Here is a 15,113-nt window from a genome sequence, read left to right as displayed (position 1 = left end):
CTGAATGTTTCCGGCTTCAGGAAAGTAGGATTAATGTATATGCACTTTTCTAAGGAATTTATATTAAAGGATTGACTCAATAAATGTATGTAAACTTCTCTGGAGAAATTTTCTCTTGAAAAGTTAAGCCAAGTTTGATGTATTATAACGGTACCCTTTGGGTCCGCATTTTATTGGATAAGCTGAAGATAAATCCAATTCTGGTTTACAAATAAATGGAGATACTCCTGACAGATATGCCAGCAAAACTTTTGAGTAAAATGTGCCTCATTTCATCTGGGGGTAAATGGTATTGTGCATCCCTCAGGATACAAAAGTAATTCCTGACACTTCCAACATCACTAGTTTGAATTAAAATGATTGTATCAAGTTACATAAGGGTCTGTGTGCAGCCAAATCGATGTCTCCAATTTTGATGATTACCAAAATATGAGCAAATATCTTCTTACACAGTAAGTAGATATCTTGTGTAAAGAATCAGTAAAATAGTGTGACTGAGCATGGATTGGAGTTATTTGTTGGTCAGAGACTGGTCAGTTGGGGCTCTTCCCATAATTCAGTGTGTATATACTGGATGTGGGTAGTGATAAGTGTCTTCTTCTCTTTCTCACTCTGTCCTCCTCTCCTTTTCACGGCTGTTTATGGCCTATGCATGACAATCACTTTTATCTAGGGTGTCCTCATTTTATGTGAGCTGTACCTATCGATTTATCCCTATCGATTTATTGAAACTTATTTCAACTGTGTCTCTGTATCTTTTCTCTGTCTCTCCACTATTTCGTTCTCTTTTGTTACACATTTCAATGTTTTGTATTCCATGTTGGAGTTGTATCATAATACCTGCTCTGGATGCTGTGGACATTGATCCATCCTTCCTTCCTTCCTTCCTTCCTTCCTTCCTTCCTTCCTTCCTTCTTTCTTTCTTTCTTTCTTTCTTTCTTTCTTTCTTTCTTTCTTTCTTTCTTTCTTTCTTTCTTTCTTTCTTTCTTTCTTTCTTTCTTTCTTTCTTTCTTTCTTTCTTTCTTCCTTCTTCTTTCCTTCCTTCCTTCCTTCCTTCCTTCCTTCCTTCCTTCCTTCCATCATCCTTCTTTCCTTCTCTTCCTACCTGCCTGCCTTCCTTCCTTCCCCTTCAATCAATCAGTCAGTCAGTCAGTCATTTTTGTTCCCAAATGCATCCTGGGATTGGTTGAAAGCCACTGCTTTTGTCATATATTGGTAGCCAGTAAACGTTGCTGCATGTGTATGCATTCCCAATTATCCATAGATGATATACGCAAACACTCAAATTATGCCTCTCAACCACTTGAGATCTCCAGTGTCTGATGACACACATGTGTAGAGGCTTTCCATATTCAATAAGTGCACTTTATATCCCCATATGGTATTTGTGAGTGATTATCTGAGCTGACCTTTGATGCAATAGCCTGATCAGTCATTGATAGTCAGTCCATAGCTTGTCTTGTCAGAAGTATGGATTAATATTATGACAAAATGTGGTGTAGGGGCCACGACTATAAGCTTATGCAGAGTACCGCTTGCATGAAAATATTAATGAAAAATGTCTTATTTGACTAATTAGTCATTGCAAATGGAAGATTTATTACTCAAGAACATAATTAGAATTTCTGATAAATGACCGAAAAATGAATTTATAATCATTTATGTCTAATGTGTCACCAATGGTGGTAGTGAACAGTGGGTCCAGCAAATAAAAAAAGATAAATTTGTCAGTAACTTAGATTAGTCACATGACAAATTGTTGTTTCCACCCGTAAAAAATAACTAATCTTAATTTGCATAAAAGACTCATCCATTACAGTGTAAAACTAGATGCCACAGTAATGTGTTTTACCAAACACGAATATCTATGCCCGTGACCACACCTAACGCCCTTCCCCTATTCACAAACGAAAACTTGGTGAGCACCATGTGAAAGCAATTGTTTTAAGCTTTCATTTGATATACATGTAATGCTCATAACACTGGACTGGCCCACACTCTCTCCAAGCCTTCACTCTCTTTTATACCCCCATCAGACCATCACTCTCCACCAGACTGGACCACACTCTCTCTAATACCCCACCAGACCCTCACTCTCTCTTATACTCCACCAGACACTCACTCGCTCTAAAACACCACCAGACTGGCACATACTCTCTCTAATACCCTACCAAGCCTTCACTCTCTCTTATACCCCATCAGACCCTCACTCTCTCTAAAACACCACCAAACTGGACCACCCTCTCTCTAATATCCCACCCCTTAACCAACCACACCCCTTGTCCCATCATGACAACCTTTTGAGGTGGTACAAAATCAAAAATCAAAATGCCTACACATTCCCTTTTAAGGGAGTTTTTGTCAAGCGATTAGTTTCCTTGACGTACGATTCAGACATTTATCATTGCAAACACAGGGAGCTAACAAAATACTACCTATTGCGCTACACTGTGTTAATAGGTCGTACCTATTTTGCTTTTTAAAGCCTTTAGACTTTGACTTCTGGGGATGCTGATAATACAAAATACATCAAGGGTCATGGGTCATCATTGTACCAATTATGAACCCTGAGGGCGCCGTAGTTCTTGAGCTAGAGCTGTTTGAAATTTTACACATATTGCTCACTGTAGCCACGGGCATAGATAATGTAGCAACATAAGCTGTTATCTACCAAGGAGAGCAATATAATTATAAGCTGTTATCTACTGAAGATAGCAATGTAATCAGTTATCTACTGAAGATAGCAATGTAATCAGCTGTCTACTAAAGATAACAATATAATCAGTATCTACTGTAGATAGCAATGTAATCAGTTATCTACTGAAGAAAGCAATGTAATCAGCTATCTACTAAAGATAACAATGTAATCAGTATCTACTGGAGATAGCAATTGATGTAATAAGTTATCTACTGAAGATAGCAACTTTATATACTGAAGATAGCAATATTAGTGAGGATAGCAATGTTTAGCTGTTATCTACTGATGATTGCAAAAAGATTTTATCTACTGAAGATACCAATATAAGCTGCCATCTACTAACGATAGCAATAGAAGCTGCTATCTACTGTAGATAGTAATATAAGCTGCTGTCTACTGAAGATAGAAATATAAGCTGCTATCTACTGAAGATAGCAATATAAGCTGCTAACTACTGAAGATAGCAATAAAACCGGCTATCTACTGGAGATAGCAATGTAAGCTACTATCTATTGATGTTATCAATATAAGCTGTTATTTAGGGATTCAATCATGTTTCACCGTTTAACCGATTAACAACGATGCGTCAGCGTCGTCTGCAGTAAACCATGCAGACGTGCCGGACGCGAGTTGTTAATCTGCTATCTACAGCAGATAGCAATATAGGCTGCTATGTACTGATGATATCAATATAACCGGCTATCTACTGATGATATCAATATAACCGGCTATCTACTGGAGATAGCAATATAACATGCTATTAACTGAAGATAGCAATATAAGTTGCTGTCTACTGAAGATAACAATATAAACTGCTATCTATTGATAGCAATATAAGCTGTTATCTACTAATGATAGCAATATAAGCTGCTATCTACTGAAGATAGCAATATATAAGCTGTTATCTACCGAATATAGCAATATATGCTGCTATCTACTGAAGATAGCAATATAACATGCTATGTACTGATGATATCAATATAACCTGCTATCTACTGAAGATATCAATATAAGTTGCTGTCTACTGAAGATAGCAGTATATGCTGCTATCTACTGAAGATAGCAATATAAGCTGCTATCTACTGAAGATAGCAATATAAGCTGCTATCTACTGAAGATAGCAATATAAGCTGCTATCTACTGAAGATAGCAGTATAAGTTGCTATCTACTGAAGATAGCAATATAAGCTATCTACTGAAGATAGCAATATAAGCTGCTATGTACTGATGATATCGATATAACCGGCTATCTACTGAAGATAGCAATATAACCTGCTATCTACTGAAGATAGCAATATAAGCTCTTCAAGATATAAACATTTTTTGTCAGATCTGGTTGTGCTCTGTTCATTAAGTACTTTTTGTCACTATCGACCCATGTTGCACTTGACAGAAAATCAGTACAGAAAATTGAAATGGAACAAATGCATTATGGGAGATGTGGGAGGTCTTCTTTGAGCTCACGCTATCACATTACATTATGGTTCCCTTTAAAGAAATAGATGATACCTTTGACTTTTTATCATTTGAAACACAATTACCGATACCCTCAGGAAATTTAGGAAAGGAATTATCGAAGTTATCCAGAAAAGATTATTTATGCTTAAACAGAACCCCAGGACAGGTCAAATACGGTAAAATAAAAATAATGCCCTTTTTGATTCAAGCTGCACCAGGTTTCAACTGCTTGACATCTGAATATTTATGAGATTTGAAAAAGGTTGGTTCTTTGAGAAAAGAAATTTGGCTGGAACTGATACAAAAATCAATTGTGTTGTTTTGTGTGGTGATGCACAGGATGTGACCAGGCCTAGAAAAAACATTTACTTCCTAGGAAGAAAGTCAAATTTATCATGCAGCGATATTTTCTATACCATTTCTTATATGTTTTTTCTGTAATTTTGTGGGAGCAAATTTTCCCTCTAAATGTTAACATTTCTCTCTATAGCAATTCCACATATTTTCAGGCATGGATTTGGCCATACACTTGCTGAACATGTTCCCATTTTCTTTGCATGGATGTTCATAATTTCCCCTGTGCAGTGATTGGGAAATAATATTTTCCAATTGACAGATTAATCCAAGAACTGGTATATTTTTCAAACATTTTAGAAAATAAAAGTTCGGCAAGAATTTTACAAAATCAAATTTCAAAGTGCACTCACATTCTATACACATATTTGGGTCAGATGCTTGAAGAAGTCTGATGGCATCATGTGCAACATCATTTAGGGCTCATATTGAAATTCCCTTACACAGGAAGGTGTGCGCCATCCTGCAGCTTTCCTGTGCTAGCCTTCTTTTGTTAAAATCCTGGGCAGGGTGTATCACTGATGCATATAATCCATCCGTTTTTATGACCGAGCTTTCCTGAGGCGCGCGCTTAGCGAGGGGAATCCTGCCTTCTTTCTGTGTCAAAACGTGGTAGGGTATTTCAATATGAGCCCTTACATAGCAAGTTGCAAAAATTAAATTCAATAACTTTAAAAACTATATATATGACTGAGAATATTCACTATTTTGATATAAAGTGAGCCCATGTAGTTTCTCACACCAGCCGTGGTATGGGAAATAACATTTTCCTGTTAACAAATATTAACAGCAGAAATGTCTATGCGAGTTTTAAAAATTTGATTGATGCAGGCAATTTTTCAAATTATGTTTACTTTGCACACATCAGCAGACCATATGCCTTTGGCATTTAAAGAAGGAGGTACTTATGAATAAAGTGTGAATTGTCATGGCCAAATCAACTTAACAGTGGCGGAGCGACCCCTGAGTGTCACATTTGGGGGAGGGGGAGTGCTGAAATGATGATGCCACAAAAAAAAGATCTTGACATGTATCTCTTTGCACCGGCGCTGTTTTACGGAGTCAAAAAACAACATATCGCTATCTATGTTTAAATTAATTGTGTTTTTTTGTAGATTTTTTACTATATCCCATCTTTTTAGGTTCATGAGCACTCTGGGCAAAACAATATTGGGTCAACAATCAACAATTCGAGGGTTGAGAGCCAGAAAGTCTTAACTCACAATCACCTGCTCCCACAAAATGAGCATAAAGTCGCCAGGGCACTATAGAAGATACAGTCCATTATCATGACAAAATTTAATGGAAAACAAAAGACATTGTGGAGGAAATATTGATTTTTGAAGACCAAAGCAAGGAGCCAACTTTATGCTCATTTTGTTAGAGCTGGTCATAGAGCGTGTTTATAGTGAATATACCGCATTTTGAGTATACCGTACACGATAACCCTTGTATATGTACCGATACTCTTGCTGTTTATAGTGGGACACAGTTACCGCACAAATTATATACCAACTAACATTATCGTACATTTGCAATGACCCCGAGGTCACACGGGAATGTGTAAATATTGTGTATGAGCTATAAACAGCCCATTCAACAATATGATCATGGCGGTTAACATGTAGCCTCTGTTTTGATAACTCTTGGGGGTGAGAATCGTTCCGAATATCCTGCACGCATCATGAAGAAGCTCCTACTTCCGGTAATACCGCACACAATTTATACTGGTGTGTTTATAGTGGGAATATCTCGCCACAATATCCTTCGGTTTAGAAGGATATCGATGTACCGTACATACATATACTGGTAGTGTTTATAGTGGGCAAGTATCCGGATAATCTCTAACCGGGTAGAAATTGTACCGCAATGTACCGCACATCTGCTCCCACTATAAACACGCTCATAGTGAGTTATGGCTTTCTGGTTCTGAACCCTTGAATTAATTATTCCCATTTGAGGCGCTGCCAATTTGTATCCATACCAACTTAATCATACATTGTTATGGTCAAATTGATTTAATCATGCTAAATGATCGATTGTGGAGTAGTTATGTGCAGTAGTCAAGTGGTGTTTTTATTACAGGAAATTATCTGATTGTCTTTTTAATTTATGATTTTTTTGATTGCTTATATTTTCTCATCACTGCAGTGATAAGTGCAAAAAAACCCAGTTTAAATAGTATTAATCTCAGAACTGGGGTATTTTTTTCAAACATTTTAAAAATCAAAAATTCAGTTTTGTTTATGTATAAAATCAAATGCAAAGATTTTGATAGGCAATGTTCTCACAATTTCTGCACACCTTCCAATTTCTTTGCATAAATATGTTGTTTGCTCTATAGTTTCTGTTCTGCAGCTGTTCAGTGGAAATAACATTGTCCTGTTAAACAAAATTAGGAATCAGTGGAAACTCATGTTTCTCATTGAAATAGTAAAGCCATATAATTTGCAACATTTGCTGAGGAGGCCTTCAATATTTTTCAAAATTCTGTTTTTTTCACAATTGTAATATACTTTATTAACCTAACAATAACATAGGCCTAGTCTGCAAAAATCAAGACCTTCAGGTGCTGTAGTTTTGTCAAAATCCAAGGAACCATTGTTTACTTATTACGATGGAAATAATATAACACATACACAATGTTCATAACACAATACATACATGGCATGCTGGACGCACACATCAAAGGATCGTGCTGTAGCACGACCGACGGAGTGATATTTACGACATTGACGACATCGGCACTGGTAGTAAATTCCAATTTGCTTTGCTGTACCTCAGTTAAAAGGGGACATATCTGACAGTAAAAGTTTACATTTTATGCAAAAGAAATACTAATCTATTTTGTATGGAAATGTTACAAATATTTACAACATGGCTTTAACATGTTTAAGTCACTTCATTGGGGAGTGGGAATCCAAGCAATGTAAAGCCACTATCTACTGAAGAAAGCAATATAAGTTGGTTTAAAAACCAAGGTGGAAAAATAATGTGATGAAATCATACCATCCTCCTTGAATCTGAAAACTGGTGTATTTTTCAAACATTTGAGAAAACAAATATATGACAGGGACAGTATTTCACTAAATCTAATTTCAAAGTGTGTTCACAATTTGTACACACCTCTGCATGCATAAAAGTGCGCTGGTGTAGTTCCTCATGCTAGCAGTGATAGGTGGGAAATAACATTTTGCCGATTACAAAATATTAATATCAGAAATGTCTATGTGAGTTAGATTTGATTGATGCAGGCAATTTTGCAATTCATGTTTACTTTGCACACATGAGCAGACCATATGCCTTTGGCATTTAGAGAAGGAGGTACTTATGAATAAAGTATGAATTGTTATGGTCAAATTGACTTAATCATACATTATTATAGTCAAAACGACTTAATCATGCTAAATGATCCATTGTGGAGTAGTTATGTGGAGTGGTAAAATAGTAGAAAATTCTCTGAATGTCTCGTTAAATCATGATTTTTTTGCAGGTAGCTTTTTTATTACAATTGTTCAGGTTTTCGAAGCATGCTAAGAGGCCCATCGGCAAAAAGAACTTAATAAATTGTACTGGAGATTCTGTTATTGATGAATGAAAAGGACATTTAGTCATGAAAATTTTGTTTTGTATATGTATATTGGGTTGGTGCATGTAGTGGTCAAAGCACTTGCTTCTCGCAGTCCCACCACTTGGTGGAAGGGGGCATGGAGGGGGCCAAAGTGAATTTCAGGTGGGCAAAAGTCAACCAGTTTGCCAAAATTGCTGCAAAAAGTGAAAACTTTGTGTAATTTGGGGTTTTTACTCGGGGGAATCAGGGGTGGGCAACAGTTCAGACTGGTTGCTCGATGGAATCTTCTTCGCCGCCGCCATCGTGACTAGTTTCGCTTTTCCTCTTGTCATTTTTCACAGCAGCAGAAAACACTACAACAAAATTGCTGCTGTGGTTATTACAATGGTAAAACACACTGACTCTGAATATCAAATTATAGTGGCCTTGCCTCAGCTTACTTAACCAATGTCTCATTATAAAGGGATTGGCACACATGTGTCTCCAGGAAGCACTAGGAAAGAGGAAGCGATGACCAATACAGGTTTTAATTGGTAGACACCTGGCAACAATAGCAAGATAATTAAATATTTAAACCTACATGTATGTTCTCAACATCATTCATTCATTGGTATTGATTTATTGATAGATTGATTGATTCTTTTATTTATTTATTTATTTATTTATTTATTTATTTATTTATTTATTTATTTATTTATTTATTTATTTATTTATTTATTTATTTATTTATTTATTACATCATTGCACAACAGAAATTATGTATAAAAGTAAGATGATTATATACTTCTATGTGTGTTAATGTTTATGCACATCCATCTACTACTTTGAAGACATCAGTTTTATTTTCTAGATGGTTCATCTAGAAAATAAAAGTGATGTCTGCAAATCTAATATCTCCTCATATTTCAGCATTTGAAATTAAAGAATGCTTGCAAGTTTGAATAGTGTCACCAGCAATATTTGATAACACTTGGTGATTGACTATGGAACACGCACAAAACATAACTGAAAATTTCAATCCCCAAGCACAATTCCTTTATTTTATAGCTGATAGCCTTCAATATAGCCCTCAATAGCCATGTTCAGATGGGAGATATTTAACTCGAGTAAAGGTTGCGATAAGGTAGAGATAGTACCCAGTCATGATAAGGTCATGGTAAAGGTTGAGTTAGTGAGGTATTTAACTTGAGTAAAGATTGTGATAAGGTAGAGATAGTACCCAGTCATGATAAGGTCATGGTAAAAGGCGAGTTAGTGAGGTATTTAACTTGAGTTACGGTTGTAATAAGTTAGAGAGATAGTACCCAGTCATGATAAGGTCATGGTAAAAGGCGAGTTAGTGAGGTATTTAACTTGAGTTACGGTTGTAATAAGTTAGAGTGATAGTACCCAGTCATGATAAGGTCATGGTAAAGGTGGAGTTAGTGTCCCCTCATCACAACCTTAAAGCAATAATGTGTGATTCCTACTTTTCACTGATCACATTGTCCCCTTTTAATTTTGAGTCAAACAAATGAGGTAAAACAAAGAAAATTGCTATTTCATTACAGTGCCTTCAATGTGTTACATGTATTATTGTGTGCAGCATCACACAGCTGGGAGGTATAATATAAGATATATGACGAATAGTGATATGCATGCAATTTGTACATCAATGATTCAATGATACAATTACACATGAGCTGAAATTCACAAGACGTGTTAGCAAGCACTCGATCGGTGAACTCTGAATAAAACCGGAGATCTCCGGATTTAATATAAAAACTCACTTTTACTGTAATTAAAGCACTTAATGCTTAGTCTTTCACATGGTATTTTAGTACACCACTGGGCATTACAATCATGCAAAAGTAGGAATTCAAGAAAAATTGAGGGCATCGTTGTGGAGCAAATCACACATTATGGCTTTAACTCAACTAATTTACTTCTTAAAAAGTCAGTGATAAATTGCTAACTCGACTGATCAGGTTGAGAAAGCTGCTCATGCATCTTGTACAAGATATTTGCAGCCCAGCCAATTTGCTTACTTGAATTCATCTTCAAAACATGTTGGAAATCAGGTATTTGATGATGTACTTAAACATTGCAATAGAAAGCAAGATGGAATGCCATTCAAAAGCAAGAAAAAGTGTGATTCTATTACAAATGATGTCGGAAACCAACCAAAAACAGTGCTTTCTTTTTTAAATGAGCTTGGAACGGTCCATGGATTTCCCACGAATTAGCATGTGTCCTTCACTGACCAAACTGGGTACACAAACAAACAAACAAACAAACAAATCTACAGTGATACAACTTTTAGAAGTTATCCCCAGGTGCAAAATAGGGTCATGGTAAATTTACATGTTGCTGATTTAGATAAAGGTTGTGGTAAGTCACATAATCAGTCACTCCAGTTAGTGAGTATATTAGTGGTATTTATTACGGGTCATGTTAAGTGAAACTCAAGTTATGATTCTCATCTGAACATGCCATTTGTATCCAATCAAAGAATTCAAAATAGTTTGCAGAGGCAGATAATTTGGCCGGTAATGCCAATGGGGATGATAGTATCAAGTTGTCCTATCAGTAAGGTAGAAATGAATGATAATTGTACGTGCTCTGAGAGCTAACATATCCTTTAGGCAACAAAAAAAAATCTGTTCTACGGACCCGACTGACCAGATTTTCTATTTTTTTAGAATTTTCATTTGTTTTGATATGCTGCCTGTATGTCAAATTGGCCATTTCTTGATCAAATGTAAATTGAGTTTTGACAGAAATTGTTGTATGCATGGAAAATCAAATCAGCTGTTTTTTGGGGAAACAGATTTTATTTTGAGTGAAAAATGCGAGCGAGCAAAGACGAAAAAATGTTACAAATTGGAATAATATTCATATTTTGATAATTTTTATAGTCATTTGTTAAACAATGACCAACCAATAAATCCTACATGGATGCAGGCTTTGCTGTTTGAAATTTGCAGCGGAGCTTTTAATCACTCTCCTTGAGTGCTACAGGAGAGCACTAGGAGAGCATTTTTACTGTGCTGTATATATGTGGTAGATAATTTGGCCGGTAGTGCCAGTGGGGATATTAGTATCAAGTTGTAATATCAGTAGGTAGAAATGAATTATAATTGTACATGCTCTGAGAGCCAACATACTCTTTTAGGCAACAAAAAACTTTGGCCATTTCTTGATGAATAGATTGAGTTTAACGAAAATTGCTGTATGCATGTAAAATCAGCTTTTTGGGGGGGTAGATATATTTTGAGTGAAAAATGTGAGCGAACAAAGAATAAGAAATTGCAATTTACTCTATCAAATGCCCCTTTTATTAAACGTCACTTATTATTTATTTTAAATGCACCCATCTTTTTCCAAAGAACACTGACTAAAATGCAATAATTTCCATGCCATAGCATTTAAGCATTGCAGGCAATATTTTTGGGTTGCTCTTAATTTTCAACAAAACATTGTCTGTATTTCTGCTAATAATATTCTTGCTGCATTAGTTTTTACTTTGATGTAATTTTGTGGGCTTCTTGGTTGCAATACTATGGATTTAGGATTTGCGTGTAATAATAAACTACTTTTACATAATGGATTGAATTGCTAGAATTTATTGGGCTATTCCATTTAAAATCCACACTACACCTGTGGAAGATTTTGCCAAAGTCTCCCACAGAGGGAGTATACGTTTCAAATAGAATAGAGAGTTGGGTAACTTCCATTTGAAATACTCACTCCAGTTATGGAAGCTATAGATAAAGCCATAGTACAGGGGGAGTATGGGTTTCAAAATGATTTACCCTGACCAATTACATTTGAAAAACATATTCCCCCTGTGGAAGATATTTCCAAAGTCTTCCACAGGGGTAGTGTGGATTTCAAATGGAATAGCCCAATGATGCGCATTTCACGTCACAGCTTTGTAAGCTAGAAGATGCAGTGATGTCACTACCACTCTCGAGGCTGAGATGATCACATGGTTTCCAGTTGTCAGGAATTACCATTTAAACTGTGTTGTGATCTTGTTACTTCCTGGAGGCAAGATGCATGATTTGTTTACGCTGTATACATGTGTTTTATGTTGTGCCAGATGACCCCAAACTGTATTGTTTTCTTAATTCAATATCACCCTTATGGCAATTTTACCAAGATGTGCTTGGCTAAGCATATATCGGCTAACCATGATATTATATTCATGTACACGTCATATTACTTTGATGGAAGCTAATATCATCATCATGTGATTTGACCAAGGAACATCAGTAGTCTGGAGCTAAAAAGGTCAATTTGGACACAACTGGGCAGTCGCGATGCAAATTATCCAGAACTGGTTGCAAAATCCGACACTTTTTTTAACACATAAATGTCTCAATCATTAATTCAGAAAGTTGATGAATGAGGGCTGCAGTCTAGGCAGGTCCTATCCTATCATTTTCTTGTTATAAGCAAAAAGGTCATAGGTCAAGTTTTGACTTCCACTCTATGTTATTCACTTTTCTATCTCATCTAAAGAGCACCTTTTCTTAACCTACCGGTAATAAAGAATCCCATAGGTAAAATCTGATCTGTTGGCAAAAGTGTCACCTTTTGTGGTTCAAGTTGACGTACTTTGAATACTGTCAAAGCGGACATTTTTGAGGATCAGTAATAATCATTATTAAGGATGTTTCCACCAGGAGCCACTTTTTACCTAAATGAACCAGGGGATCGGGTCACATTTTTTATCTGAAAAAGCCTTCATAAATGCTGTGAAACTGAATAATTTTCTAAATACGGGGAAATTAAAGTTGAAAATGACTCAAAAGCATCTGTATATACATTAGTATGTTACTGCTTTTAGCGTTTCAGCCTTGGGTTGTACATGATGTTTTGTTTGAAAAACAAATAAATAATCACATCAAACAACCATGGTTACATGCAGAGAATACAGTAATTGAACAGAGTTCAATAAATAATGCTGTAATAGTCTTAAAAGCTCATTAAATCCATTTTTGAGTGAAGTTGTAGCAATTGAGTTAGAGCACAACAAATTACAACAAGGCCATTTGAGACCATTGTGAACATTATTGAACGGAAGTCAGTTATTACAATTTTCCATTAACACTCAATAATAGTGATGTGAATTAGAGTTTTTCACCCATTTCTTATTGCTTTGTGTTTACTCTGTACAGGTAATGGAACAGAAAATCTTTGGAGGCAGCTTGGTTTTCAAAGGTAAGACCTGTTTCACAGAAGCAGTCACCATAGGCTATTTAATAAAAGGCGCTAAATTTAATGCCCACATGACCCATGGGCGCCGCCATACCAAGACCACCAAGTGATCAGTAGATGTGCTACAATGCTAAGAGAGGAATTTTTCAGACAAAAATAATCAAAATTGCTGAAAATGTGTAAGGCAATTTAATTACACATTGGGGGATTCTGCTTTATTAGTATGTTTTCAAGAACTAAATTTTGAAAGTTTTTAGCGACGAAAAAAAGTTATCGACGGAAACTCTTACAATAATACTACAAAGTTGCAAAAAAATGACAAATTTGCTAGAAAATGTGGACATGCATCCTGCGTTTCCAATTGAAATACACAGGAAGACCACCCGCTGTGCCAAAGGTCACATTTCCAGACATCCTGTCTAGAAGCTGTAATGTCAGCACCCATCTGGTCACGTGGGCATTAAATTTAGTTCCTTTATTTACCCTATAAGACGACTGACAAGTGTTTTTTGGCAGCCGATCAGATTGTTGCAATTGTATTGTAACAATCAGGAAAATTGAGCCCCACGTTGGGCGCCAATTTGTCCTGATTGTTACAGTACTATTATAATGTGAAAGGTCCATTCAGTGATCCCAGCGTAAGTGTAAAAAATATTACGATTGTTTAAAAATTGCCTAAAAGTGAAGGATAAGTCTTAAGGTATTTTTGAAATGAAAAACTTGGCAAAATAAAGAAAACTAATTATGTGGAATACGGTATTCTGAAATTAAGACGCCATCTCTCCTGGATGTTTTCCGCTTTCCTCATCAAATATTACTGGCATAGTATCTAGTTTCTCCTCGGAGGACTGTTAGATGATCGATACATACAGGGGTCTCATATATGCTAGGAGTACATTATGGTATTGGAAAGCCAGATCTGTTAATAACCGTATACACACGGCAGGCAAACATTCGGAGGTAACTTGGGAGGATCAGAACCCTTGAAGGCTCAGTCAGGGGCTTTGCCTGTGTGGACGCTTAGAGGTTTGATACTCCAAGGGAACTCAGGTATGACCCATCTGAAATCCCTGAGAAATTTACGGGGTTTCATTGAACTACCAAGCTCACTTATAGAGGAAACTTAAACAAAAGCGCAATGCTTAATAGTGCACTACACACAGGTGCAACGCCTAGATGTTGATCCACAAGCCTCAGCACACTTTCCAAGTTGCCGCTGACCACTATGGGTCTATGTTTTTCATTTGGGGGTTTAAACTCTTAAAGGTTCACGGACATCTATGGCTAATTGCCACTAAGATCAATGTGAGAATCTTTAAGCACATGATGGGGGTGGCTGAGGGGTTTCTGATGGCCAATCCATCATGTGGACATAACTCTGTGACATAGAATTTCATTTCTGCATTTGGCGGTTTAAACCCTTAAAATTTCACCGCCATCTGAATGTGGCTATTAGCACTTAAAGCAATGTGAGAAGCTTAACATTGACGACACTCCAGCATATTAAATTGCAAATATAATCATCCCGTGTAAATTCCCTGTGGGTGCACGGAAGCGTGGAGGTTTCAATCACCCAATTTAGCTTGTCAAGACGGGCTTTTAACCACAATTTACGTTATATAATTTTATTTAAAGGTGAAGGTGTTAATGACTTATGAATTATTTGATTAAATGACGATTCAGCTGCTCCAACTCCATGTTCTATGTCACATTAAAGGGGCATTCTGTGATCCACAGTCTGATCCCACCGCTTTTCCTAAAAAAGGTTGAGATTATATACAATCAGAAACCACTGGCTTACAACATGTTTGTGTGCAAACATTTTCT

General features: G+C 36.3%; 1 protein-coding gene across 1 annotated transcript in view; it reads left to right on the top strand.

Annotated features, from left to right (window-relative positions):
- The window catches only part of LOC140172734 (piezo-type mechanosensitive ion channel component 2-like), a 143,321-nt gene that overhangs the window by 45,518 nt on the left and 82,690 nt on the right, over window positions 1–15,113 (top strand). Inside the window, exon 4 of the mRNA XM_072195866.1 lies at window positions 13,247–13,289. Within this exon, the coding sequence (XP_072051967.1) occupies window positions 13,247–13,289 (43 nt within the window). The remainder of the gene's footprint in view (window positions 1–13,246; window positions 13,290–15,113) is intronic.

This window comes from Amphiura filiformis, chromosome 16 (assembly GCF_039555335.1).
Source record: "Amphiura filiformis chromosome 16, Afil_fr2py, whole genome shotgun sequence".
NCBI classification, from domain to species: domain Eukaryota; kingdom Metazoa; phylum Echinodermata; class Ophiuroidea; order Amphilepidida; family Amphiuridae; genus Amphiura; species Amphiura filiformis.
This window is presented reverse-complemented; position numbering and strand designations above follow the sequence as displayed.